The sequence below is a fragment of the Salvelinus fontinalis genome, chromosome 1 (assembly GCF_029448725.1).
Source record: "Salvelinus fontinalis isolate EN_2023a chromosome 1, ASM2944872v1, whole genome shotgun sequence".
NCBI lineage: Eukaryota > Metazoa > Chordata > Actinopteri > Salmoniformes > Salmonidae > Salvelinus > Salvelinus fontinalis.
This window is the reverse complement of record NC_074665.1, coordinates 32,982,588-33,007,463: the sequence shown is the minus strand read 5'-3', so window position 1 is coordinate 33,007,463 and position 24,876 is coordinate 32,982,588. Positions and strand designations below refer to the sequence as shown.

At 44.3% G+C, this 24,876-nt stretch overlaps 1 protein-coding gene across 2 annotated transcripts in view; it reads right to left on the bottom strand.

Annotated features, from left to right (window-relative positions):
- marchf5 (membrane-associated ring finger (C3HC4) 5) overlaps positions 1-24,876 on the bottom strand; it is a 60,066-nt gene that overhangs the window by 17,518 nt on the left and 17,672 nt on the right. For both annotated transcript variants that reach the window (XM_055919168.1, XM_055919177.1), the window contains exon 2: positions 16,563-16,765. In XM_055919168.1, the coding sequence (XP_055775143.1) occupies positions 16,563-16,765 (203 nt within the window). The remainder of the gene's footprint in view (positions 1-16,562; positions 16,766-24,876) is intronic.

Sequence of the window (24,876 nt, the reverse complement as noted above, 5' to 3'; positions counted from 1 at the left end):
GGAGGTGGTGAGGGCCATGCCGGAGTGGTGTCAGGAATATAACCTCTCCTTCTATGTCAAGGTGCCCCCCCCCCCCCCCAAATTGATGGGGCCGCAGTTGGAGAGGGTGAAAATCTTCAAGTTCCTCGGCGTTCACATTACTGACAGCCTGAAATGGTCTGTCCACACAAACAGTCTGGTGAAGAAGGTGCAAATAGCACCTCTTCAACCTCAGAAGGCTGAAGAAATGTGGCTTGGCACCCAAGACCCTCACAAACTTCTACAGATGCACCATTGAGAGCACCCTGTCGGGCAGTATCACCGCCTGGTACGGCAACTGCAAGAAGATCATCAACAACCTCAGCCACCCGAGCCATGGCCTGTTCACCTGGCTACCATCTAGAAGGCGGAGACTGTCCAGGTGCGTCAAAGCTGGGACCAAGAGACTGAAAATACGGCTTCTATCTTCAGTCCATCAGACTGTTAAATAGTTACCACTAGCTGGCCTCCACCCAGCGCCCTGCCCTGAACTTTAGTCACTGTTATTAGCCGGCTACCACCCGGTACTCAACCCTGCACCTTAGACTGCTGCCCTATGTACATAGTCATTGAACACTGGTCCCTTTAATAATGTTGACATACTGTTTTACCCACGTCATATGTATATACTGTATTCTAGTCAAGGCTTCTGGGAAGGCTTTCCACTAGATGTTGGAACATTGCTACGGGGACTTGCTTCCATTCAGCCATAAGAGCATTCGAGGTCGGGCCCTGATGTTGGGTGACGAGGCCTGGCTCGTAGTTGGAGTTCCAATTCGTCCCAAAGGTGTTTGATGGAGTTGAGGTCAGGGCTCTGTCTAGGCAAGTCAAGTTCTTCCACACCGATCTAGACAAAATATTTCTGTATGGACCTCGCTTTGTGCATGGGGGCTTTGTAATGATAAAAAAGGAAAGGCCATTCCCCAAACTGTTGCCACAAGTTGAAGCACAGAATCGTATAGAATGTCATTGTGTCCTGTAGCATTAAGATCTCTCTTCACTGGAACAAAGGGGCCTAGCCCGAACCATAAAAAACTGCCCCAGACCATTATTCCTCATACACCAGAGTCCAATGTTGGAGAGCTGTACACCACTCCAGCTGACGCTTGCCATTGTACATGGTGATGTTAGGCTTTGTGCGGCTGCTCGGCCATGGAAACTCTTTCATGAAGCTCCCAACAAACAGTTATTGTGCTGATGTTGCTTCCAGAGGCAGTTTGGAAGTCGGTAGTGAGTGTTGCCAACTGAGGACAAACAATTTTTACATGCTACACGCTTCAGCACTCACGGTCCTGTTCTGTGAGCTTGTGTGTCCTACCACTTCGTGGCTGAGCCATTTTTGCTCCTGGACGTTTCCATTTCACAACAGCAGCACTTACAGTTGACTGGGGCAGCTCTAGCAGGGTAGAAATTTGACCAACTGACTTGTTGGAAAGGTGGTATCCTATGACGGTGCCACGTTGAAAGTCACTGAGCTCTTCAGTAAGACCATTCTACTGCCAATTTTTGTCTATGGTGATTGCATGGCTGTGTGCTCGATTTTTACACACCTGGCAGCAACGGGTGTGACTGAAATAGACGAATCCACTCATTTTAAGGGCTGTCCACATACTTTTGTATATATAGTGGATTTATATTCCAGACTCTGATAATGCTCGTTCTCATATTTATATTTCTTAATTCCTTTCTTTACATTTTTGGGACTTGCGTGTTTTGTTTTGTATTGTATTGTTGGGTATTACTGCACTAGGAACATAACTATTTCACTACACCCGCGATAACACCTGCAAAATATGTATATATGTGAACAATACTATGGGAGATTTGAGGATAGAACCTCACCCGGAGAGCTGTGCATGTCAGTGTGTGGTTTGACAGCCAAATCCTTAGATTTGGCCAAATAGACGAATAGAATGGCATTCTAGTTCTGATTAGACAGCTGATGTACTCTTCACACAACTTGTTTTTATTTGCTAGGCATGATGTCTTTATCAATACTGTCCTATCAATCTGATATTTACAGCATAAAATGTGGTGGCTTTGTAAACAAGAACACACTCTGTATCTACACTCTGTACGATGTTTTGCAATGTCCACATGTACATTAGCCGATATTAGTAGTTCTGGGATTTGTACCGAGGGAAAGATGTAAACAACGGACATAAGGAGAGATGACGCGAGACAAAACTAGCCAGTTAGAATAGAATATTGTGTTGAAGGACAGCTGAGCTGACTCGTGACCGGGCATTCAACTCACAGTTGATACTGTTTCCACGGTAACATGCATTTACATGATGTGAAGAAACGTTGAAACTAAGTCGCAAGCTACTGTTGTAGCAGGGTGTTGTAGAACGAGTGTCCTATGAAACACATTCCAGACCCTGGCTTTAGCCATCATCAATTTTACAGAGCTAGATCGGATAGCCCGCTGTACAAACACAAGGTCAGAGCAGGCTTTAGCCTACACATAGAACTGAATTAGCTGACCATCTTGATGGCGAGACAGGAAGGGAGAAGTCCTCAACTTGAAAATGTCATTCTCTCCATAGCAAAAGCTATCTTGGCTGACCTCCCTGTACTCACTACTGCACTTGTTTGTTGTGATTGCATGGCAAAGACGCACCCACATCAAACCACACCCCCAAGATAACTCAAATTTTCCTTCAATCTTGGCCGCAAGCATTTTTTAATGAGCATTGTTGAAAAACAGGAAGTACAGTCGCCCTTTAATACACGATTGAATTTAGAATTGTTGCACAGTGACTGGGCTTATTAAAGCACGTTTCACTCCAGCAGTAATGAGCTGAGGAGCTGCAGCAGAAATCCCGCTCAAAATATGCTGTGCAGGTGTGTGATAGCTGTGCTGGATAAATAAGACAGGCTATACGACGACTAACGAAAATACACACACGCCAATTTTATTTCCACTAAATTATGCAAATGTGCCTATAGACCGATACACACATGACAGTCAAATGTATTTCCATCGACTGGTATTTCCATCAATGATTTTCACTGAATGCCTGTAGTGACGGTGCTGATGCTATTTTTGGAGAAAGGAATGACATTAGGTCTGAAATGTAAGAACACTGGTGTTTCAGTCCAAGATGGCGGCTTTCTCGCTCTCTACTTAGCGTGCAAGGCAGTCATAGGACTGCAGTGGACTTTTCAGCTGGCTACAGAGACCCGAAAGAACAATGGAAGGGTGACATTTGTCACCTCAAAGCTACCAAAGGCTAAACGAGGAACAAAAACTTTTAATTTCCTAAAGTAGTTATGAATATATTGGTTTCCTGCGTCCTGACAGTTCTGCCACTTTCCAGGATTGTGCCTTTGTTTGCTAACCAGATTGATCCCGCTTGAGCACATTAATCTGGGCATATTTTGATGACAGCGTCGGAATCCCTTATGCTTTCTCCATGCCTAAACATTACGCCAACCCCGGCTAGAGGGAACTGGGTCACACTTAATGTCTATTGGCAAAACGGAAAGCTGAGCAATTCATTTTAGCGCTTGGCAGCAGATTCCATTATAAAGATTATTAAAAGAAGGGAGATGGGATAGAGAGAGAACTGCATCCCACTTCTTAATTGGCGGGCAGGCAGGTTGGCACACTGATCCAACCCACTTGTGTACCCTCTCCCAGAAGGACCAGCAAGGACACACCATCCCTCATTTTACACCACCGGCCAAATCCGCATGATAGGATGGGTCGAAATGATCAGTTGCTGATGTAAAAACAGCTAGCTTAGCATACCAGTGCTACCTGCACTCTCCTCTCCTACTAGAAATCACAGAGCTTACTGCTCACAACTAGCAGAGGAAAAACATGACATGAGTGGTGAGCTACATCCAAACACATACACCACGGTGTAAATCCACTATTGTGATGCTGCACCAACCAGAGGCCCGGCCCTGAGAGTAGGAACATGAGTAGGCCTAATGCCCATCAGGCTAACAAATGAGCTGGGTTCAGCCTGTCAGCACTCGGGAGGGCTCGCGAATGGCGCAGCGGTCTAAGGCACTGCATCTCAGTGCTAGAGGCGTCACTACAGATCCTGGTTCGATTCCAGGCTGTATCACAACCGGCTGTGATTGGGAGTCTCATAGGGCGGACCACAATTGGCCCAGCGTCGTGTTTGTGTGCAGTTTCCAGGGCTGATTAACGTCAATTAAACATCTTAAAGCCATTGCCAACTGTGGGAGACAACTTTAATTTTCTTCCTAAGTTTACTTCTTAGCAGCCCAGTCAGATGGGTGAATATAAATCTAGACACAGAATCTGTTTAGTCTCGTGTCTGTCTGTAGGCCACAGTAATCAAGCCAAGAACACACTTAATCCCAAAATGGCGTAGCAGTCGGACGTGTGTTTTGTCTTGTCCCGTGTAAATAATAGTTTTCCCCGTTTTTTCCCAAATATATTTTGTATATATTTTAATCTCACTTTCCATCCACGGACTGAATATACTCTCCTGCAACCCGCCTCACCCAATGTGGTACGAATCTGCTATTTTTATACTTTAGAACTGGAACCCCGACCAGAAGTCAGTTAGCCACTGCTAGCGGTCTTCACCGTTAACTCGGGACACCAGCCAGCCTCAACTCGGTCTATACCTGCCAGTCTGCACAGCGTGATATCAACCCAGAGCATATCGGACTGCTTTTTCTCTACCACATCTCCAGATTCCTACCGCAAGCTCTGGACCTTTACACCGGATCATCACAGCTAGCTAGCTGCAATCTGAGTGGCTACTCCTGGCTAACGTCTCTGTCTCAAGCACCAGTTAGCCTTGAGCTAGGCCCATCTCCTGGCTAGCCGAAGAGGTCCATCAGCTAATTCTTGGGCTACAATACCTATTTGCCAATTCGCCTGGACCCTTTCTTGCCGATACGGAGCCCCGCCGATCCATCACGCCGGGTCTGCCGACGTAATTGTCCGAGGTGGTTTCAACAGGCTTTTCCGTTGCGACGTCGCCAAAGATCCATCTGCTGGGCACGGCCCGCTAGCTTTCTGAACGCCTTGTCTCCAGCTCGCCTAGCGTAGTAGCGACTACCGAACAGCGCCGACTCACCTATTGCTGCTCATTGGACCCTATGATCACTCGGCTACTCATGCCTCTCCCTAATGTCAATATGCCTTGTCTACTGCTGTTAACTTCTCTAGGGTAGGGGGCAGCATTGGACATTTTGGATGAAAAGCGTGCCCAAATTAAACTGCCTGCTACTCAGCCATAAAAGCTAGAATATGCATATAATTGGTAGATTTGGATAGAAAACACTCTGAAGTTTCTAAAACAGTTTGAATTATGTCTGTGAGTATAACAGAAAAAATCCAACCAGGAAGTGGGAAATCTGAGGTTTGTAGTTTTTCAACTCATTGCCTATCGAATATACAGTGTCTATGGGGTCATATTGCACTTCCTAAGGCTTCCACTAGATGTCAACAGTCTTTAGAACCTTGTTTGAGGCTTCTACTGTGAAGTGGGGGCGAATGAGAGGGGATTGTGTAAGGTCTCTCCCAGAGTGCCACGAGCTGACCACCCGCATTAACGTGTACGGGTAGCTTGCGTTCCATTGCAATTCTAAACACAAAGGAATTCTCCGGTTGGAACATTATTGAAGATTTATGTTAAAAACATCCTAAAGATTGATTCTATACATTGTTTGAAATGTTTCTACGGACTGTAACGGAACTTTTTGACTTTGTCTGTACCTAGTGATCACGCCCCATGAATTTTGAATACTGGGCTAAACGCGTGAACAAAAAGGAGCTCTTTGGATATAAATGATGGACTTTATCGAACAAATCAAACATTTATTGTGGAACTGGGATTCCTGGGAGTGCATTCTGATGAAGATCATCAAAGGTAAGTGAATATTTATAATGCTATTTCTGACTTCTGTTGACTACACAATATGGCGGATATCTGTTTGGGTTGTTTTGGTCTCTGAGCGCTGTACTCAGATTATTGGATGGTGTGCTTTTTCCGTAAAGTTTTTTTGAAATCTGACACAGCGGATGCATTAAGGAGAAGTGGATCTAAAATTCCATGCATAAGTTGTATCTTTTAGCAATGTTTATTATGAGTATTTCTGTAAATTGATGTGGCTCTCTGCAAAATCACCGGATGTTTTGGAAATACTGAACATAACGCGGCAATGTAAACTCAGATCTTTTGATATAAATATGAACTTTACCGAACAAAACATACATGTATTGTGTAACATGAAGTCCTATGAGTGTCATCTGATGAAGATCCTCAAATGTTAGTGATTAATTTGATCTCTATTTCTGCTTTTTGTGACTCCTCTCTTTGGCTGGAAAAATGGCTGTGTTTTTCTGTGACTTGGCTCTGACCTAACAATCGTTTGGGGTGCTTTCGTCGTAAAGCCTTTTTGAAATCGGACACTGTGGCTGGATTTACAACAAGTGTATCTTTAAAATGGTGTAGAATACTTGTATGATTGAGGAATTTTAATTTTGGGATTTCTGTTTTGAATTTGGCGCCCTGCAGTTTCACTGGCTGTTGACAAGGTGGGACGCTAGTGTCCCACATACCCTAGTGAAGTTAAGGTTAGTTATTATTATTATATTATTGTATTATTTCACAATGGAGCCCCCAGCCCCGCCCTAAATGCCTTAGATAGCTCTTTTGTCGCACCCTCCACACATGCGGAGACCTCACCTGGCTTAAATGGTGCCTCCAGAGATGCAACCGCTCTTATCATCACTCAATGCCTAGGTTTACCTCCACTCCAAATTTCCATCCCCAACTACAACATTTTCCGACAAGATAGAACTGCCAAAGGGGGCGGACTTGCAATCTACTGCAGAAACAGCCTGCAGAATTCTGTCATACTATCCAGGTCTATGCCCAAACAATTCAAGCTTCTACTTTTAAAAATCCACCTTTCCAGAAACAAGTCTCTCACCGTTGACGCTCGTTAGAGACCCCCCCCTCAGCCACCAGCTGTGCCCTGGACACCATATGCGAATTGATTGCCCCCCATCTATCTTCAGAGTTCATACTGTTAGGTGACCTAAACTGGGATATGCTTAACACCCTGGCCGTCCTACAATCTCTGCTAGATGCCCTCAATCTCACAAAAATGATCAAGGAACCTGACCATATCCCCCGTGCATCCCGCAAAGGCGGAGGTGTTGCTAACATTTACGATAGCAAATTTCAATTTACAAAAAAATACGTTTTCGTCTTTTGAGCTTCTAGTCATGAAATCTATGCAGCCTACTCAATCACTTTTTATAGCTACTGTTTACAGGCCTCCTGGGCCATATACAGCGTTCCTCACTGAGTTCCCTGAATTCCTATCGGACCTTGTTGTCATAGCAGATAATATTCACATTTTTGGTGATTTTAATATTCACATGGAACAGTCCACAGACCCACTCCAAAAGGATTTCGGAGCCATCATCGACTCAGTGGGTTTTGTCCAACATGTCTCTGGACCTACTCACTGTCACAGTCACACTCTGGATCTAGTTTTGTCCCATGGAATAAATGTTGTAGATCTTAATGTTTTTCCTCATAATCCTGGACTATCGGACCACTATTTTATTACGTTTGCAATCGCAACAAATAATCTGCTCAGACCCCAACCAAGGAGCAACAAAAATCGTGCTATAAATTCTCAGACAACCCAAAGATTCCTTGACGCCCTTCCAGACTCCCTCTGCCTACCCAAGGACGTCAGAGGACAAAAATCAGTTAACCACCTAACCGAGGAACTCAATTTAACCTTGCGCAATACCCTAGATGCAGTTGCACCCCTAAAAACATTTGTCATAAGAAACTAGCTCCCTGGTATACAGAAAATACCCAAGCTCTGAAGCAAGCTTCCAGAAAATTGGAACGGAAATGGCGCCACACCAAACTGGAAGTCTTCCGACTAGCGTGGAAAGACAGTACCGAAGAGCCCTCACTGCTGCTCGATCATCCTATTTTTCCAACTTAATAGAGAAAAATAAGAACAATCCGAAACTTTTTTGATACTGTCGCAAAGCTAACTAAAAAGCAGCATTCCCCAAGAGAGGATGTCTTTCACTTCAGCAGTAATAAATTCATGAACTTCTTTGAGGAAAAGATCATGATCATTAGAAAGCAAATTACGGACTCCTCTTTAAATCTGCGTATTCCTCCAAAGCTCAGTTGTCCTGAGTCTGCACAACTCTGCCAGGACCTAGGATCAAGAGAGACACTCAAGTGTTTTAGTACTATATCTCGACACAATGATGAAAATGATCATGGCCTCTAAACCTTCAAGCTGCATACTGGACCCTATTCCAACTAAACTACTGAAAGAGCTGCTTCCTGTGCTTGGCCCTCCTATGTTGAACATAATAAACGGCTCTCTATCCACCGGATGTGTACCAAACTCACTAAAAAAGTGGCAGCAATAAAGCCTCTCTTGAAAAAGCCAAACCGTGACCCAGAAAATATAAAAAACTATCAACCTATATCAAATCTTCCATTCCTCTCAAATATTTTAGAAAAAGCTGTTGTGCAGCAACTCACTGCCTTCCTGAAGACAAACAATGTATACGAAATGCTTCAGTCTGGTTTTGGACCCCATCATAGCACTGAGACTGCACTTGTGAAGGTGGTAAATTACCTTTTAATGGCGTTAGACCGAGGCTCTGCATCTGTCCTCGTGCTCCTAGACCTTAGTGCTGCTTTTGATACCCACGATCACCACATTCTTTTGGAGAGATTGGAAACCCAAATTGGTCTACACAGACAAGTTCTGGCCTGGTTTAGATCTTATCTCTCGGAAAGATATCAGTTTGTCTCTGTGAGATTTGTCAGAGGTTTGTCCTCTGACAAATCAACTGTAAATTTCGGTGTTCCTCAAGGTTCCGTTTTAGGACCACTATTGTTTTCACTATATATTTTACCTCTTGGATGTCATTCGAAAACATAATGTTAACTTTCACTGCTATGCGGATGACACACAGCTGTACATTTCAATGAAACATGGTGAAGCCCCAAAATTGCCCTCCCTGGGAGCCTGTGTTTCAGACATAAGGAAGTGGATGGCTGCAAACTTTCTACTTTTAAACTGACAAAACAGATTTTGATTTTGTTGCTTGTACTAGGTCCCAAGAAACAAAGAGATCTTCTGTTGAATCTGACAATTAATCTTGATGGTTGTACAGTCGTGTCAAATAAAACTGAAGGACCTCTGCGTTACTCTGGACCCTGATCTCTCTTTTGACGAACATATCAAGACTCTTTCAAGGACAGCTTTTTTCCATCTACGTAACATTGCAAAAATCAGAAACTTTCTGTCCAAAACTGATGCAGAAAAATGTATCCATGCTTTTGTCACTTCTAGGTTAGACTACTGCAATTATCTACTTTCCGGCTACCCGGATAAAGCACTAAATAAACTTCAGTTAGTGCTAAATACGGCTGCTAGAATCCTGACTAGAACCAAAGAATTGTATCATATTACTCCAGTGCTAGCCTCTCTACACTGGCTTCCTGTTAAGGCAAGAGCTGATTTCAAGGTTTTACTGCTAACCTACAAAGCATTACATGGGCTTGCTCCTACCCATCTTTCCGAGTTGGTCCTGCCATACATACCTACACGTTCACTACGGTCACAAGACGCAGGCCTCCTAATTGTCCCTAGAATTTCTAAGCAAACAGCTGGAGGCAGGGCTTTCTCCTATAGAGCTCAATTTTTATGGAATGGTATAGAGCTATAGAGCTCAATTTTTATGGAATGGTCTGCCTACCCATGTGAGAGACGCAGACTCGGTCTGAACTTTTAAGTCTTTACTGAAGACTCATCTCTTCAGTAGGTCATATGATTGAGTGTAGTCTGGCCCAGGGGTGTGAAGGTGAACGGAAAGGCTCTGGAGCAACGAACCACCCTTGCTGTCTCTGCCTGGCCGGTTCCCCTCTCTCCACTGGGATTCTCTGCCTCTAACCCTATTACAGGGGCTGAGTCACTGGCTTACTGGTGCTCTTCCATGAGCACCAGCACCAGGGGTGCGTCACTTGAGTGGGTTGAGTCACTGTTGTGATCTTCCTGTCTGGGTTGGCACCCCCATTTAGGTTGTGCCGTGGCGGAGATCTTTGTGGGCTATACTCGGCCTTGTCTCAGGATGGTAAGTTGGTGGTTGGAGATATCCCTCTAGTAGTGTGGGGGCTGTGCTTTGGCAAAGTGGGTGGGGATATATCCTGCCTGTTTGGCCCTGTCCGGGGATATCATCGGATGGGGCCACAGTGTCTCCTGACCCCTCCTGTCTCAGCCTCCAGTATTTATGCTGCAGTAGTTTATGTGTTGGGGGGCTAGGGTCAGTCTGTTATATCTGGAGTATTTCTCCTGTCTTATCCAGTGTCCTGTGTGAATTTAAGTATGCTCTCTCTAATTCTCTCTTTCTTTCTTTCTATGTCTCGGAGGACCGAAGCCCTAGGACCATGCCTCAGGACTACCTGGCATGATGACTCCTTGCTGTCCCCAGTCCACCTGGCCGTGCTGCTGCTCCAGTTTCAACTGTTCTGCCTGCGGCTATGGAACCCTAACCTGTTCACCGGACGTGCTACCTGTCCCAGGCCTGCTGTTTTCAACTCTCTAGAGACAGCAGGAGCGGTAGAGATACTCTTAATGATCGGCTATGAAAAGCCAACTGACATTTAATCCTGAGGTGCTGACTTGTTGCACCCTCGACAACTACTGTGATTATTATTAGTTGACCATGCTGGTCATTTATGAACATTTGAACCTCTTGGCCATGTTCTGTTATAATCTCCACCCGGCACAGCCAGAAGAGGACTGGCCACCCCTCATAGCCTGGTTCCTCTCTAGGTTTCTTCCTAGGTTTTGGCCTTTCTAGGGTTTTTTTCCTAGCCACCGTGCTTCTACACCTGCATTACTTGCTGTTTGGGGTTTTAGGCTGGGTTTCTGTACAGCACTTTGAGATATCAGCTGATGTAAGAAGGGCTATATAAATACATTTGATTTGAGGTTCAACCCTAAATCAGAAACCATGGGCACCCTCATAGATATTATCCTGACCAACTTGCCCTCTAAATACACCTCTGCTGTCTACAACCAGGATCTCAGCCTCATTGCCTGCATCCGTAATGGGTCCGCTGTCAAACGACATTTACATTTAAGTCATTTAGCAGACGCTCTTATCCAGAGCGACTTACAAATTGGAAAGTTCATACATATTCATCCTGGTCCCCCCGTGGGAATTGAACCCACAACCCTGGCGTTGCAAGCGCCATGCTCTACCAACTGAGCCACACGGGACCAACGACCACCCCTCATCACTGTCAAACACTCCCTAAAACACTTCAGAGAGCAGACCTTTCTTATCGACCTGGCCCGGGTATCCTGGAAGGATATTGACCTCATCCCGTCAGTAGAGGATGCCTGGTCGCTATTTAAAAGTGCTTTCCTCACCATCTTAAATAAGCATGCCCCATTAAAAAATGTAGAACTAAGAACTGACTTAGAATATGTGGACAACTACAAATACCTAGGTGTCTGGTTAGACTGTAAACTCTCCTTCTAGACTCACATTAAGCATCTCCAATCCAAAATTAAATCTAGAATCAGCTTCCTATTTCGCAACAAAGCCTCCTTCACTCATGCTGCCAAACATACCCTCGTAAAACTGACTATCCTACCGATCCTTGACTTCGGCGATGTCATTTACAAAATAGCCTCCAACACTCTACTCAGAAAATTGGATGTAGTCTATCTGTTTTGTCACCAAAGCCCCATATACTACCCACCACTGCGACCTGTATGCTCTCGTTGGCTGGCCCTCGCTTCATATTCGTCGCCAAACCCACTGGCTCCAGGTCATCTATAAGTCTTTGCTAGGTAAAGCCCCGCCTTATCTCAGCTCACTGGTCACCATAGCAGCACCCACCCGTAGCACGTGCTCCAGCAGGTATATCTCACTGGTCACCCCAATTCCTCATTTGGCTGCCTTTCCTTCCAGTTCTCTGCTGCCAATGACTGGAACGAACTGCAAAAATCACTGAAGCTGGAGACTCATATCTCCCTCACTAACTTTAAGCACCAGCTGTCAGAGCAGCTCACAGATCACTGCACCTGTACATAGCCCATCTGTAAATAGCCCATCCAACTACCTCATCCCCCATTCTGTTATTTATTTTGCTCCTTTGCACCCCAGTATCTCTACTTGCACACTCATCTTCTGCACATCTATCACTCCAGTGTTTAATTGCTATATTGTAATTATCTCGCCACTATGGCCTATTTATTGCCTTACCTCCCTTATCCTACCTCATTTGCTGTATGTAGACCTTTTCTATTGTATTATTGACTGCATGTTTGTTTATTCCATGTGTTGTTTTTTGTGTCGCACTGCTTTGCTTTATCTTGGCCAGGTCGAAGATATAAATGAGAACTTGATAACGAGTTAATAATAATGAGAACTAGCCTACCTGGTTAAATAAAGGTGAGAAAAAAAAAATAGTTGGTAAGTAGCTAAGTTTTGTTTAGCTAGGTAAGCTAGCTAGATACATAAATACAATGATTTGATAGGCTATGTCGCTATGGTACTAGGGCCTAGGCTATGATACCGTGATGTAACTAGCTAAATACATAGTCTCTCCCTGAATGTGTAATGTGAGAGGACGCATAGCCGCAGGAAGTAGAGGTGCTACTGCACCCCTACTAATTATTTTTAGAAAAATATATTTTTCACAAACGTAGTGCACTGGGCCTGTATTACTCCTGTATGAGCGGACCAAAATAGCAGTCTATGTCTATGTTTTGTCTTTGTAACAAACACATCCAGCAATTTTTTTGTTGTTGATGCATCTACACTCAAGCTGGTCGATGTTTGTACAATGCCTACACCTGTAGGGATATTAGTTCTGAGATTTTTCTCCCGCGAAAGATCTAACAGCGGACATAAGGAGAGACAAGACAAAACTAGCCAGTTATAGAATTATTGTGTTTAGGACAGCGGAGCGGACTTGATATCGATTTTCCACTATTCCACTATAACATGCATTTAAATGACGTGATGAAACATTGAAACTAAGTTGTTGTAGAACGAGTGTGTTGCGAAACACATTCCAGACACTGGCTCTTGCCATAACTGATTAGACAGAGAATGATCAGCGAGACAGGATAGCCAGCTGTAGCTATCACCAAGGTATGCTAGCTAGCTAGCTGCGAACTTGGCTAAACAAGGTCAGCGCAGGCTTTAGCCTACACATAGAACTGAATTACCTGACCATCTTCATGTGTCGAGTCAGTCACAAAGGGAGAAGTCCTCCACTTCAAAACTTTGTTCACTCCATAGCAAAAGCTAGCTCAGCTTACCTCGCTGTACTCACTACTGCATTCGTTTGTTGTGATTGAATGGCAGACACACCCAAGAAACCCCCACATCAAACGATGCCCCCAGGACAAATCTAATTTGCCTTTAGTCATGGCTGCTAGCATGAGCTCTTGATGAAAGTGCAGTCGCCCTTTAAAACACTACTGACAACCCCTGAGAGACACACTGATGCAATACTACCACCGCACTATCCTTTGGGCATTCAGTCTGCCTGGCTGCCTGAGCAGAATAATGTGTTGAGTTCAGCTAGAAAAATCACACGTCAGACACAGCGTGACACATCACAACCTCTGGAATCTAAGGACGTCATAATTTGGCTGCAGACGTATAATGATGGCGCGGTGAAATTAGATAAATGTCATAGGGAAGTGTTAGTTCAGTCCGTTTCCAGTCCCCAGAGCAGGCAGGGTATTAGAGGAGAACGGGGAGTCACCGGGAAGATTGCTGATCCAGTTGGAAGGCTGGCAGCATCAGTGTGCTGCTGATTTGTCAGGTGCTCTTGTGCTGTCCGAGCAGTCAGCTATTTTTGGGGCCTGGGTTTTTAAGTGATATATCAGCAGCAGCGGCAGGCAGCCCCCGTCTCCTCTCTGTCGCTGGTTGATGAGCTGCTCTCGTCATGCCGTGGCCTAATTTCCTCTCTCTCGCCCTCCCTTCATCCCTCGCAATCACTATACACCTCTGTCTGTACATAGGGGGATGCAAAGAAAGCTTGCTCGGGGGAGCAGAGAGACTCGTGCACTTCAATGTCTGCCACATCACAGAGCCTTCTCTCTCCATCCCTCTGATCCTTACCCATCTCCCAACCATCCCTCCCTTACCTCATCTTTTACCCTGTGGATGTCTACAACAGTCTGTTTCTCCAGACACCAGAGGATGTCTCTTCCCCTCCCCCATTCCTCTCTCCTCCTAACACCTGGGTGACGACTAGTAGATTGGTTTGGGCCTTAGGAGATAGCGTAAAAAAGAATGCCCATCTGTGTGCCTCCTGCAGGAAGTTATCATTAGTATGGGTACACAGGTCTTCCCACGCATCAGCTCCCACTCTCTCCGTGTGTCGGAAAAGTCTCAGAAGGCTTCCGGAGGTTTTTCATTCGCTGTTAAATCAGAGGTAACATAAGCCCCTGTGAGCTGGTGTACACGACTCAAACGATGAGTGATCGAGGACTAAGCCTACTACATGATTCGCCAAGGGATGTTAGCTTTCAATAGATTAGGGCACATTTAGAGGAGGACCCGTCCAAATAAAACACTGCCTCATGATCTCATCTATCACTTTGTTACTGCCAGACCAAACCACCAGGGTACTCAAAAGAAAAAGGAACACAAACAAACTTGTGGAGGATGTGTGTGTAGGGGAACGGATGAACATGATAATAAACATTGAGGCCACATCTCATGGGTGGCTCATCTGGTGAAGACGCCGGCCAAAAACAACGGACCCTGATTTTTTATTTATTTTTATTTTATCTACCTGCCACAGTGGCTGGTGGACCAAAAAGTTCATTTCCCACCCTGTTTGTCATGTGCCATGACTTTATCAACGACATCATTAGTGGTATACCATACTTGCCATATACGACTAGGACCTGTATCCCAGTGTTCCGAATTACCCGAACGCTCCAGAGACGAGGTAGAATGAAGTGCCCTCGTCTCCATGCTCCAGTCCAGCTGGTTTAGCTGAGCCTGCTGCTTATAGTCACACAGAGGTGACTGACAGCACAACCAGGCCTGCATCTAAAAATACAACGTGGCCCTGCTTACCAGCAGAGCTTCCCCGCCCGCCCGCATACATTGTATTATGTCCAGGCCCTACCTCTCAGTTTGCACCTAGTCTCAATGTGGTCACTATTTAGTCAATATTTAATGGTTAATGACCCACTTGTTCTGGTAGCCGCAGTAGCCCAAAATGCCAACTACAAACTAATTAGACGTCTATGCAGAGTGATTTAATAGCTTCCCCATATGCTAGAAAATATACAACAAGTGTTATTCCCCAACGCAGTTTCCAGGGTTTCTGCTTACATAAAACTTTCCTCCCTCACGGTGACTGACGGGAGCTGAAAGTTCAGTCCTCGCTGAGCGAACGAATGCTGAGCTGAGGAACAAACGCTTAAGGAAAGTGACAGTTGCAACGCAACACTTTTTTGGAGAGGGTTGGCCATGTTGACTTGATGACTAAGTGCCAGTGTTTGGGAATAATCAGTGCCTCCGTCACTCTGACGTACTGAGGTTAATTAGTGGGGACCGCTCCTCTCTTCACCCCCTCTCCAAATTGCCAGTGAGGCTGAAGCTGGCCGGTAATGAGCCAATAGCAGACCTGGGTTCAAAAAGGATTTGAAATGCATTTGAAATGATTTTCCTGGGCTTGATTGAGCTTTGCCTGGTGCAATGGAACCAATAGAATTTGAACACAATAGTAACAAGTCCAAAGCCCACACATTTGGCACACCAGGCAGGCTAAAGCAAACTATTAGAAATATGTCTCATACCATTTGAACCCAGGTCTGGTAATGAGCATCTGGCGGGTGCCCTGCCCGCTCCTATTCCTTGTGTAACTTCTCCCTCAAACTGTATATTTACCAGACTCGCCACACATAACCTACCCCGGCTTTGGGAGTAAACAAACATGCAGTGAGTTGAGACAGCCTGAGTGCTTTTTAGAGCTCTCAGGTCCCCCTCCTAATTCACAGCACTGACTCACTGCCCCTGTGCTGCATCCGTTATTAAGTAAAGTGAAAGACTACTGTACTTCAGATTCGGCCATGATTCAGCTGTTATTACGTGACTGTGCTGACACACGCAGCAAAGCTGTCTCAATATAGAAGGTAAGCTGGAACAGAATTACAAAACACTCAAATGACATGGACCTGAATCATAACTGACTGAAATCATCACATAAGCAGTTCATTCATGTTAATCTCTCTACTCCTCACTCCTGATGTGTGATAAGCGTACAGGTGAAAATCAGGAAAGACGTTAGCTTGGACAGGGTGACACCAATTCGATGATGTAGCCTACAAACAGCGTGACATCATAAATTCAGGAAAAACATCCATCGCCGTAGCGCTAACTACCTCCAAGCTAATATTCCAGGAAAACTCCCACCTCTTTGACTATCTCCAAGAAACTCCAGTCCAGCCCATATCCCCCAGGCCCCCACCTCAGCCCTGTCATATCATACCCAGCTTGGGAAAGACGATGAGGTACTCGGCGTTGCACTGCGGACAAGACACGCGGGCCGTGCTGTTGCCCCTCTGCTTCTCGTCCACCCAGCGCTGCAGACACGCCTGGTGCACCCACTTGGTGGAGCCTCGGCAGCGACACGGACGCACCCACTCCGCCGTGCGGTCATCCTCATCAGTGGCGAAGCATACCCAGCAGCTCCTGAAACAAACAAACATTGGAGAGAGGTTGTTACACAGGCACATAAAACCACACACACACACACACACAGTGGCTGAAACACTGGGGCTGTTAGTTTTTGTATCAATGTCTGTATACCAGTAAATTAAGTATTTCTCAGTGCATTTGACAATGGTTGTGTGTCAGGGGCAGGGTTTGCATTCATTTAGATCATGTGACCTTCCACCCTGTAAACCTCAGAGCTACCGAACACACTGGCTGATTAACAGCATGTTTAAGGGCAAAGCAAACTTGACAAGAGCCAAGGCAGTTCTTCAAATGTAGGCCTTCCATGGCAATACACACCCTCACCTCTGGTACGAGGAAACACAACTGAAGCCCTGCCCCCTGGGCACTGATTGACAGGTGGGGAGAGCGAGAGCGCGCCTCTGGAACAGGAAGACAGAACAAACAGGTACCCAAGACAAAACAGACTACATGAGACCTTGCATTCACCATGGAATGCAGGCTTAAAAAGAAATAAGGTAGAAGCCTACAAAATCCCAAACTATTGAGTAATACAATCATCATTCTGTGAAGGTCATAGGATTGTGTGTGTGTGTGTGTGTGTGTGTGTGTGTTTGTGTGTACACTGTTACACACATTGCAGCTGTAGAAGTCTGATCTGGATCAAACTGAAATCCCCCTACATCTGAGGTAGTGCGCTGTCCAAAGCACCGGGCCAAGAGAAGAACGCTTGAAATGCAATCTCAACCCGTGGCCTCAGGGGAACAGCACTCCGAAAGTGGGCAGTCAGCAGAACAGTCACCTCTAATACACTGGAGGCCAAGGCTTGGCGCAGGCTTTTATACTTGGGGTTACATTTTGGATAAAGGTGGTTGGAGGACATTTTCTTAGGTCAGGCCTAGCTCTTAGAACCGACAACGGTGTGGTGTAGTGATCAAAGAATCCTCTCAGACAGTTGACTGAATAGATGTGTCCTGGAACACAGTGACGGTGCACAACTCAATCAAGATCAATAACGCAAGGAATCTGCTAAGTGAGGAAAATGAACTGAAAAGCGGTATATGCCAGCAGCGTCAAAGCGTAGGCAGCCTACTAAATCAATAGGGCCTACAATTTCCTGCCATGTGGACACAGCTTCAGGATGTCTAGGACCATATGCACAGGCAAGAGAGTCTACCTGAAAGTCCTTCTCAAACATGCCACAGGCAAATACTAATGGAAAACAATGTCCATAATGATTATTTGTTCAATGCAGGAAGGACAAATGTGATGAATAGTAGCACTGAGATAAGCCTGGTTGATGTTTATAGAGATTGGATAACAAACTGGTCTGTCTTCTATAGCCTACTAGATTATCTCCATGCACATACAGTGTGTGCGCCTTGGTAAGACATTCCACATATATGCCAGAGGCCATCTGCCTTAGTATGTAGTAGATCAGGTATTCACAAACTGGAGTATGCCAAATAAAAATGTGATTTACATTTAATAAATAAATACTAATATATATATATATATATATATATATAAAAACATTTTCAAACAGACCATTTATATTTTCCAATGGGGCTATACATTTGGGTGAGGTTTATTTCCTCGCCTGAGTAGCCCCGTTTCACTGACAAAAATAAAATTAAACCATCTACTATTCAGCAAAATAACACAATGTCAAATACAGGTAGCCTAGTCAAATAATTAACATCCAAATCACATTAACCGTTACTCTCTCACGGGAATTCCACTAACGGTCCGTATGTAGCCAAACGTAGCTGCTGCTCATTCTGTTTGCGTGAAAATTGATAAATGGTTAAAAAGAAGTAAGGCCTGCGTCCATAGAGACATACCAGCTCTACTGGTAGTACTGCTACTACCAGCAGTACTACACCTACACCTGTCGACGACACAAGTTGTTCTGTTTCAACGAGTACATCCAATGCTAGCATCAGTAATTCTACATTTGTTGTTAGCCCAGCTAGAAACACTAAACAGGCACAGACTGTGTGTGGAAAATGATTTAAGACAGACTCTCTCCAATACAACATTGCAGAGTTTTGTGCATCCTTTCAAGCACACCCTTCTCATTAACCTGTGGTGAGTTATTCACAATTTTCGATGAACAAATAAAGTTTTAGTTTAAGATGGTTAAATAAAAGAGAAAAATTATTGATTATTATATTATTATTTGTGCCCTGGTCCTACAAAAGCTCTGTCACTTCCCACGAGCCGGGTTCACACTCATTCTTATGTTTAATAAATGTATCGTATAGTGTGTGTGTGTGTGGCAGGCTTACAATGATGGCAAAAAACAACATTTGAGAGTGCACTGACCCTGGTGCTAGAGGGGGTACGCAGTTGGAGGTTGAATGTTTGAAGGGGTACAGGACTATAAAAGGTTCGGGACCCACTCTAGTAGAGCAATACTCTAAACAACTGTGTTCTTGTCAGCAGCAGCAGAGAGGGTGACTGAGCATCATCATCTCCCCCCCATCTCCGTGACATTCAGACAGATGTGGTGTTCTGATCCGGAGCCAAGCCAAAATTGAATATAATTACTCCTTGCTCTCAGCCCAGCCAGGTATTAGGCCATAACAGGCCATTGATCAACCAGTGAGCCTCTTCCAAAACTCATTTATCCTATCCTCCCTTCTTCCTCCTCTCTCCTCCCACACAAAGACCCTCCTCATGACACTCCCTTTGCATAGGGAGTAATGGTCCAACCCTGCACTTACCAGGGGGCTCAAAAAAGACTAAACTTGAGCCTCTATTCCCCTTGAATGAAGCCATTCAGGTAAACACTTGACCTGCAAGCATTTTACACTGAATAAACTCAAGTTAATCATGCTTCCTGCATGGGCGATGCACTTCACCACATGAACAATTGGTTTGGTTTGCAGCAATGAGCGTCGACGAGGAATAATTCAAGTAACATCAGTCTCAGTGAAACATCTGGGGAGAGATTAGATATCAAAACACCTTGACCTTGTCGGCATAAGACAAGAAACAGCTAATCATCTTGCCGTTACATCATTAAATCAGTTGCATAGGAGAGATATGTTTCTTTACTGCATGTATTAATGTGTGTGGTGTAGTTTGGTCTGAATAATGCAGACCAATCCAAAACCATGCTAGTATTCCCACCGATGCTCAGCCATCTACAAAGGACGTCATAATCAGGTCTAGGACTATACATCCAAAGCAGGGTTTCCGAAAATGTGGTGCCGGACATCGTGACCGGGAAGATTTAAATTCCCCAGCCATTTGAGAAATTTACCGGAACCATGAGACTAGGATTGTGCCTTTGCCTGCTGGACAACAACAATCTTATATGAAAATTTATAGAACAGGAGAGAAATTGCATTTGAGGAAGTCTTTCATAGGCGGCGCATCTGACAGTCTAGGGAAGTAAATTGAAATAAATTTGCCAAAATGATATAATTACTCCCGTCTATACAGTAGAAAGCATGACTTAGCCACAGAGGAGTCAAGGATCATTAGCTTCTTAATTTTTTTTGCTGTGGATTGTTTCAAATCACAAGCTGTAGGCCTATGCCTATTTAGGTTGCCAGCCATTTGGGTAGAGCGCGTGTCAATAGGCCTAGCTGAATATTTATTTGCGGCTGTCAGTGAAAAGCATTTAAATATGTGTGAATATCATGTGTATCGGGTATAATGTTAAATATTGGAACAAGAAAGGGAGGTGTGTGTGGCGAAGATATAGGCGAGTCTCTCCAGAATGGCTCCCACCAATTCTTGCGCCCATCAGTAGGCCTAGTAAACATATGTAATAGGGAATTGATAAAAAGAGAATCTCAAGACATCTAGAAAGGGAGGCAGACAGGTTGAGTAGAGAGATGTATGCAAATGAAAGAACATATCATATTTTCAACTGTTTTTATTTGTCGGCTTTATGTATTTTGACTTACACGGAACCCAAACCGGCTGCGCACGTGCACCATCGTGCATACATTTATTTTGTCCCCCCACACCAAACGCGATCACGACACACAGGTTAAAATACCAAAACTCTGAACCAATTACATTCATTTGGGGACAGGTTGAAAAGCATTAAACATTTATGGCAATTTAGCTAGCTAGCTTGCACTTGCTAGCTAATTTGTCCTATTTAGCTAGCTTGCTGTTGCTAGCTAACTTGTCCTGGGATATAAACATTGAGTTGTTATTTTACCTGAAATGCACAAGGTCCTCTACTCCGACAATTAATCCACACATAAAACGGTCAACCGAATCGTTTCTAGTCATCTCTCCTCCGTCTAGGCTTTTTCTTTCTTGACTTTATATTGAGATTGGCAACTTTCATAAATTAGGTGCATTACCACCATTGACCTCGTTCGTCTTTCAGTTACCCACGTGGGTATAACCAATGAGGAGATGGCACGTGGGCAATAATAATTGCCTTTCATTGTCGGATTTGCATATAGGCAACTTTAAAGGTATGTAAGACAAGCCTCATTATATAAAGGAAAACATTCAGGTTTCAAACAATTAAATAGGCCTGTTATTAAAATGCATACTGCCTCCAACTCACATTGTAAAGTGGTGGTGACGCACTGATAGCCTGTTACCTGCACTTGTATTACCAGTTGATAAATACAAATAGGCCTAGCTCTTTTTAACCATGCACCAAACCTGTTTAACACACGTTTGCATTTAGAATTGTAGTGCAATAAATGGGCTTATAAAAGCATGTTTTACTCCAGCAGCAACCAGCATGAAGAGCTCCAAGACAAATCCCGCTCAAAATAAGCTCTAGATGCTGTACACGTGTGGTAGTTGTGTTAGATATAAAAAATAAAAATAAATAAAAAGAGGCTACATGATGACTGACGAAAATACATTATGCAAATTAACCCACAGACCGATAAGCATGAGAGTCAAATGTATTTCCATTGACTGGTATTTCCATCAATTAATAAAAAGCATTATTTGGCAATGGGACGTTTTTTCTCCCGGTCATTTTGGCTGGCAACAGTTTTGTTTTTTTTGGCATTTTTGGCAAAAAGCCGGCAACTGCCGGTTAACGGAAACCCTAAGCCAAAGGTACTGAATGTCAGGTAAAAAAATAAATAAAAAGGTATGCCTAATTCAGGCCAATTTTTGACAAACAATGAAGCTAATGGAAAAACAGCAGGAGACCTACGACTAAAACCAAGTCACTAACTACAGTTCCATTGATGGTTAGCACTTGTTCATGTTCAATCACCATGTCCCTGTTGCTAGGTGATTTGATAGTAAGAGGAGTGTTGAGACCTATTTCCAATCCGTCCATGTGACATTTACATGCTTGTTTCCATAATTACACTGAACCTTCAACAGTTGGCATTTCAATGGGTGAATAAAATTATGATTAATCTCCACCTCCCATAAAATAATGACATAAATCCAGTAAGAAGAGACAGTTGATGCCTGGAGATGTTTTTTTTTCTGGTGATTCACTGCTGAGTTTTGGATATAGTTATCAGGCCAGTTTATAATGTTAATATGGCATACCTTTACCCAATCCTAATATGGCATACCTTTACCCAATCCCTATAAGCCAACATACAGTATAACAATGATGTAATCACATTATCATAAAAGAAAGGAGCCTAATATCTTTAGTCTTCTCTTTATGGTTATATTGTATGGTGAAATCAACATACATCGACACTGTTCCAAAGACTAGCCTATCCTACATTCCTGGCCTGTCATAAAACTATCCTACAGTTTGACACCGAGTCGTCTCCAACACAAGCCAAGTCTGAGGACATACTGTCTAAGAATAGGAAAAACCCTCTCACTGCTTATTTGACCAAAAAAGGCCTATCTAGGCCTAGCTAGTCTACTTTCTGTCCTTATGAAAACAACAACAGGTACGCTGAGAATGGGCTCTGAGGCTCTTTTGCTTTCCCTTGGAAGCAGGAAATGGCCCAGATCACATCCAGCATTTATGATGAAGCAGAAGTGTCTTTTCAATGAATAAAGGACATGATCTGCAGGGATTTTCATGGTCAGTTGTCCAGTACTAAAGAATACCTAGGATATGACTAGTGTCCACTTAAGATAAACTAGTTCTCCAGCTCCCCGCTGTCCTTGACCGAAAAAGAGAGCCGTTATACCAACTCCATACACAGCACCAAAAAATGCCTAGGACTACTTCAAGCTAAGAATCAATAGCTAGTCACTTTGTTTTGATTTCTTAGTATGCTTGTGCTTCCTCAACCTGCTCCACCCACGTTAAGCTGCGGTTTCATCATCCCGAGCCCCAGTCGGCTGTGTGTGGGGGTGGGATGGGTCCAACGTGGCTGCACCGAATCCCATAATACCGCCATGTATAATTAAACCTGACTGCTCCCAGGCCTGAATAATGGATGACAAATCTCTGGCCATCTCGGTCATCACCCTCCAGCCCAGGGTGTGCTCTGTTACCCGGGCCGCAGGGGGGCGGGATAGGGGCCCTCCCTGGCTCAGACGTGTGCTCAGGAAGCTAGGTATACCTGGTTGATTTCCATCCTCCAGGGGTGAATAAAACATGAGGCTGTGGGAGAGCTCACTGGAGCCTAGGGGTTGGGGTGCTCAGGTAACGTGGGCCTGTGGACAACCAGGGGCAACGTGGCAAAACTGAGTCTGTGATAGAAACATTAACCCTCCTTCCTCTACTCTCCTCATATTAACCTCCTCCATCCTTCCACTATGACTCTGTCCTCTTGTCTCTTAATGTGAACCTACACCCTGCTGGGATGTCCACAACCTGCTACACAATACTGTACGTCCTCTTGCATTACCTGTGGCTACGGTTACACTACAGTTAGCTACAGTGGATATGATGGGTCAAATGCTCATTTGGCTTTGCGCCAAGAAGGCTACCTAGCGTTCTACTCCAAAATTAGGGGAGGTTGGAAAATAGTCCAGACCAGAGAGGATATTTCCTTGTCCAGATCCACAGAGCATGCAGTCACAGAGCAGCCATTTGTAGTGTACAAAACATGGAAAGAGCAGTTTTTCCTAATGACAGACTGACCATGTGAATCTAGATGAAAGTTATTATCCCTTATTGACGTCACCTGTTAAATCCACTTTAAATCAGTGTAGACGAAAGGGAGGAGACAATATTAATTAAGGATTTTTAAGCCTGGAGACAATTGAGACATGGATTGTGTATGTGTGCCATTCAGAGGGTGAATGGGCAAGACAAAAGATGTGTCTTTGAACAGCACACTGGTTTGTGACAAGAACTGCAACACTGCTAGGTTTTTCACACTCAACAGTTTCTCGTGTGCATCAAGAACGGTCCACCACCCAAAAGGACATCCAGCCAACTTGACACAACTGTGGGAAGCAGTGGAGTCAACATGGGCCAGCATTCATGTGGAACTCTTTCGCCACCTTGTAGAGTCCATGAACTGATGAATTGAGGCTGTCCTGAGGGCAAAAGGGGGTTTAACTCAAAATCAGGAAGTTGTTCCTAATGTTTTGTACACTCAGTGTATACCTACTGTTCCAGTCAAAGGTTTGGACACACCTACTCATTCAAGGGTTTTTCTTTATTTTTACTATTTTATACATTGTAGAATAATAGTGAATACATCAAAACTACGAAATAACACACATGGAATCATGTAGTAACCAAAAAAGTGTTAAACATATCAAAATATTTTTCATAATCTTCAAAGTAGCCACCCTTTGCCTTGATGACAGCATTGCACACTCTCGGCATTCTCTCAACCAGCTTCACCTGGAATGCTTTTACAACAGTCTAGAAGGAGTTCCCACATAGGCTAAGCACTTGTTGGCTGCTTTTCTTTCACACTGCGGTCCAACTCATCCCAAACCATCTCAATTGGGTTGAGGTCAGGTGATTGTGGAGGTGAGGTCATCTGATGCAGCACTCCATCACTCTCCTTCTTGGTCAAATAGCCCTTACACAGCCTGGGGGTGTGTTGGGTCATTGTCCTGTTGAAAAACAAAATGATAGTCCCACTAAGCGCAAACCAGATGGGATGGTGTATCGCTGCAGAATGCTATGGTAGCCATGCTGGTTATGTTCACCTTGAATTCTAAATAAATCACTGACAGTGTCACCAGCAAAGCACCCCCACTCCTCATCCATGCATTACGGTGGGAACCAC